This window comes from Pyrus communis, chromosome 11, assembly GCF_963583255.1.
Source record: "Pyrus communis chromosome 11, drPyrComm1.1, whole genome shotgun sequence".
Taxonomy (NCBI): Eukaryota; Viridiplantae; Streptophyta; class Magnoliopsida; order Rosales; family Rosaceae; genus Pyrus; species Pyrus communis.
The window spans coordinates 25,364,802-25,369,895 of record NC_084813.1 but is presented as its reverse complement, the minus strand read 5'-3'; the positions used below and the strand labels follow the sequence as shown (position 1 = coordinate 25,369,895).

Here is a 5,094-nt window from a genome sequence, read left to right as displayed (position 1 = left end):
ATTTTGATTTTTTCAATTGATGGAGACTACTGAGACAACAAAGTTTGAAGAAGATCTGAAAATTTTGAGAAGAAAAATGAAAGCGAGGAAAAAAGAAAAAAATGGAATCGTTAGATTGATCTCATGGTGTATATTGTATATTAATTAATATAAAAAATACCTATGAGAATGTTAAATATAAAATAATGATAAAAAAAAATTATATTTAAGACTTATCACGTGACGAGTTTTGAGTTGTTTGTAGTGCCACTCAACAAAATCCATTGGCAAGTCAAGCCCTACACAAATTGTGGGAATCCTAGGGGTCCTCACGTCTTAACCATTAATCGTATATCGTGCAGTCATAAATCATTTGAATTTTATTATTTAAAATTAAATACAAATAGTAATTAACGAAAACTAACCGCACGATATACGATAAACGGCTAAGATATAAGGATCCACATAAAGAGAATTCGGAAAGGATCCTCATCCGTTTTGTTTAAAGCAAGATTATCCATTAAAAAACTTGTCTCTTCCAGACCCCACATAACGGAATATTTAGGAGCAATAGGTTTTCTTCATCACTAATCTCTTCATATATTCATTTTCACTTTCAACATACCTTGAATTTTATCAAATCAGAAGTGTTTGTGGCAACAAAGATTACCCAAAGAATGACAAGAAAAGTATTGTATTATCTGAAATTATTGTAAACAGTCGTTAATTAGCAAATGCTTGCTCAAAATATACCAAGTCGCTTGGTCTTAATTATAGTTCCAAATTCGAAGAAGACTTGGTCCTTAACATAAATAATCAAGGTTTAATCTAGATTAATTAAAATATGTACTCCACATTAGACAAGTTGGAAGAAGCAGGCCATGGCACATGGATTACGACCATTTGTTGCTCGTATTCGAAGGCGACGTCGTTTCCACCAATTCTGCAACTTGTTGGCTTCTCAGACGCAAATACTCTCAGCTCTCCAGCGCCTCTGACCCCAATTTGGACGGAATTCCCCTCCTCGTTGAATGACTGGATGGCACCGCCGGTGTTGAGCATGTTGACTAAGCCAATGGGGGCAAACTGGACGTTTTTGCTAGCGGATAAAACAGTCACTGGGGACACAAAAATGAGCTCAAAGTTGAAGGGGTCAAGTGAGAGTTCTGCATCCTCGTTTGGCTTGGATAGGACTAGCTTCTTGGCCTGGTGGTAGTACATGGCAAAGGCCTGGACTCCGTCGACGGAGATCGGATTCTTGCCGCTCTTCCACTCGATATCTTTGGGGTTGAACTTGGTGGTCAGCCGGTGGGAGAATTCAGCAAAACATTGGTTGCGACGGGTCTCCCGGCTCCACCCTCCTCCTTGGCAGTTGAATGCCCCTAGAACGCCAGTGTACTGTTACATACGTATCAAAAGGACTATTAGGTCAGTGCGTGATTAGTCTAGAATATCGATAAACTAGCAAAAATAGTAATGTTCTTTTGTCGTATTTTTCTTTTCAAACTATGAATTTGACGAGGTATGTCTATAGAGAATATTAATTTTTCAAATTCATAGTTTAACAACATAAACATTTAACGAATAACGTTTTCTAAATAATTAAGAAGATATAGGTTTCTTAGGGTTACCTTGTTGAGATTCCATATTTTGAGCATGGTGTTACCGTCATGAAGAGGGTCCTCAAAGAGACGATCACGAGTAGGGAGGGCATAGTACTCGCACCGGAGAATAGAGCCATCAGGCAGCACCAGGGTCTTGAGCAAGTCAAAGTTGTGCTTTCCAACGGCGTCGCTCACATAAATAGGACCGCCGGAGATGGCCCTAGAGGCGGCATGGAAGGCGGCGCAAGGGTGGGTCGACTGGAACATGTCCCAGTCTGGGTGTATGAAATTCCCCATCCACAAGCTATTGTAGGCGCAGTGCACCATGTGGCACCCTTGGAGCCAAAACGTACCGTTTGGGTCTCCAGATGGATCCGTGCACCAGAAGTCATCACCTAAATAACACGCAAAGGAATTGATCAACTATTATAAGATAATACATGTAATTAAATTAATTAAATTACGAGAAGACGTACCAACACGGCCAAGAGTGATTGCTTCTGTTCCAAGGAACATGAAGTCGTTGCAGTGCTCCATGCTTGCAATGACGCCATTGCCATTGAAGTGCTTCCTCACTGAGGATGTTAGGGCATCGAAGTATGCTTTTGCTAGCTTCACACGCCCACCATAGTTCTCACAAAGCATCTCCAACAACTATTTACAACACAAATACAAAATAAATTACAATTAGAGACTAAAAACTTGTGCAACTAATAAGATTCTTCAGAAATAAGCTTCTTTTCGTATTAAAAAATAAATAAAAACTTATCAAAACACTATACAAGAGTTAAATAAAAAAATAATTTGGAATCAAAGTCTGAAAACGTGTATATGTAATAGGGTTCTTTAAAAATAAGCTTCATTTCATTTCATCCCGAGAACCTGGAAAACATCAATTTAAAAAAAAAAAACACGCCAGTCAAGTTGTTTTTTAGTGTTTTACACTAACATTCATCAGTCATCTATATTAATTAATAGGCAAAATTAATACGCAGATAAGGAAAATTTCTTATGACAAGAAAAATGGAAAAGTAGATAGAACGTGCCACCAACAAGTCAAACTAACCAAATTAAAATACTCACACCATCATTTCCCAAAGTAAAAGATTAAACCAAAATCATGATAAAGACTAGAGAGATTTTTCAACATAGTCGAAATATAAAATGATACGTTTTACAATATTATATAAGTGAAGAAATTATTTTTTATAAAACGTGTATGCCAATGTTCCAAACTAACTAAAAAAACAAGCAAATAGTTATTCATAAAGAAAAAATAAAGGAGAATTAAATAAGATTGGACCCAGATATTATGACACCTAGCAGATTTTACGTGACGATGAAACAGCAACGACCAAAATCTAGCTAGCAATAAAAGTCAAAAAAATTAAAAACTAGAAAAAACAAACAACTTACATGGATAACGTCAACTTTTACACCGTCGATCCCGACAGAATTCAAGTGCGAGTGGAGCCCCTCGTACATCTGATCAACTATTTCTGGTGGGACCAGGCCAATTCCGGTGGCCACGATCTTATCAACGGCCAGATCTTTCATCGTCTTCTGTAAACCTGGGGACAATTTGGGCTCCACCACCACTGCCTCAGGTAAGCCGGGTACATTGGGGCGGACGCCACCCCAGTACCCACAAAGCGCGTGCCACACGTACACATAATCAACGCTCTTGAACTCCTCTTTGAGGTCTTTGATAAAGGCACCCATGCCTTTACTAGATTCACCCCTGTTGGGGCTCACATAGTCCCTGAACTTGTAATTTTCTTGAAACTTCAGGAGCCTGCAGGGCATTTGCTCGCCAGCGACCGTCTGATTAATCCCTTCTTGGGTGATGGGGTCAGAGTCGTGGGCGATGGACTGCCACCCGTCGTCGAGCAAGACGAGGCCGGGAGGGCACCCGCCTTCCACGAGCTTCCTCACGCCGTCGATGACGCCGTGAGGGTGCACGGTAAGATAGAAAGCGTCCCAAGTGCACCAGCCGAATTTGTCCACGATGCCAGGTGGGGTCTTCTCCTCGAGAAGCTTGAAAGTTCCCAGATGATCCCTTGCGGCTTTGACGGCGTCTTTGACAAGAGTAAACGGATCGTCACCGGCGTGTAGATAAAGCACGCTCTGGAAGGTGCTGGCGGTTTCCTTGGTGGAGCCGCTCTCGACGCATATGTCGAGAAAGTCCTCGTTTCCGGGCTGGATGGAAGCGCGGAAAGATCCTTCTAGGATGGGGAGGAGCACGACGAAGGGCCTCCCGGAGTCCGAGCTCTCAAGAACAACGATCTGAGTCTCGTTCTCGAGGTCTCGGCCTTTGGATCCGACCCAGTGGGTGGTCCACCAGACCTTGAACCGGAAAATGCTCATGAACCGGATGTCCTTCAGTTGGCCGACGGGGACAACATGGCGGCTGCTTGCCTCGAGGGCATTGAATCCCACGAAGCAACCATCGGCGGTGGAGAGGGATGGAGTCAGAGTGATGTTTTCGGGTACGTCGGAGAGGATGACGTGGCCATTTGCCATGAAATTGGACTTTTCAAGCTTAAACGAACAAGACGTCGGCATAGAGCCATTGACGTCGGATATCACTTTGCTCAAGTTTGGAGCCATTGAAGAACGTATAACTACGAAACAGGGCGAGAACGATATATATTTGTGACGAGATCGATCTTAGGCTTGGGTTTTAGTGTGAGATGGATAGAAGAGTGGGTTTATATAGAGAAATGGATTAGGGTTTTTGAGAGCGGAGAATCAGAGAAAGATATCGGAAAGAATCTGTGATCAATTGCTTGTTTGTGAAGGAAAATCCAAAACTTGCTACTTTAGTGACGGTGCATGGATGAGTGAATATTTAGGGTTCATTTATAGGCAGTGCCAAGTTGGTTGGTCTCAATGGCTCCCATTGAAATGGCAAGTGTCCAAGTTTTGGTTTGAATATTTAATAATTTTGTATATAATTTATCAAAGTTGTTTGCCTTTTCAAACTGAAAATTAACTAAATCAACCGAGTGATATCGATGTGGGGTATACTTTTGTTTAATTTAAATAAATGAAGGTTTTAATAAGGTTTTATGTGATACTTTTTTTAGTGGGATTTTCTTAGATTATCCATAAGAGCCTCCTAATTTTGAGAAAACTTTAGTATTCTTACAACACGAGCTGGTATACCACATGTTTTTACGTAAATAGAGGAAGTTTTATTTTTCAATTGTTCCTTCACTTGTATAATGACACGTGATGTACCACTCTGTATTAGCACACTTAAAATTCTCTTCCTAATTTTGGAAAAAAAAAAATTCAGCATACAAGGAGCACGGTTTGGTACACTAAGTTATAATACAATTGATTAGAAACTTAAAAAAAAAAAATCAACGAATTTTGTTATGACACTTAATGTACCGAAGTCTGTTCCTAACGCACTGAAAATAATCGATCTCGTATGCATTGAATTAAAAGTAACAAATGTAACATCAATCAATGCCATAATTAGTGTCTTCTTTTATGGATTAAA

The 5,094-nt window shown here is 40.3% G+C and overlaps 1 protein-coding gene across 1 annotated transcript; it reads right to left on the bottom strand.

The window, feature by feature from the left end:
* Positions 1-655: 655 nt before the first annotated feature.
* LOC137708365 (probable galactinol--sucrose galactosyltransferase 5) lies at positions 656-4,429 on the bottom strand. Its single transcript, XM_068447422.1, has 4 exons — positions 3,000-4,429; positions 2,060-2,237; positions 1,611-1,978; positions 656-1,377 (listed from the first exon to the last, which is right to left on the bottom strand). The coding sequence occupies exons 1-4, from the start codon at positions 4,191-4,193 to the stop codon at positions 817-819; spliced, it is 2,301 nt and encodes a 766-aa protein (XP_068303523.1). The 5' UTR covers positions 4,194-4,429; the 3' UTR covers positions 656-816.
* Positions 4,430-5,094: the final 665 nt, after the last annotated feature.

Bases quoted from the DNA above. Each gene is read 5' to 3' on its own strand.
- LOC137708365 (XM_068447422.1), bottom strand. From the start codon at position 4,193: ATGGCTCCAAACTTGAGCAAAGTGATATCCGACGTCAATGGCTCTATG. The intron at 2,238-2,999 runs GTAAGTTGTTTG...TGTTGTAAATAG, and splicing joins TAAAAGTTGACGTTATCCAT to TTGTTGGAGATGCTTTGTGA. The intron at 1,378-1,610 runs GTAACCCTAAGA...CGTATGTAACAG, and splicing joins AAATATGGAATCTCAACAAG to TACACTGGCGTTCTAGGGGC.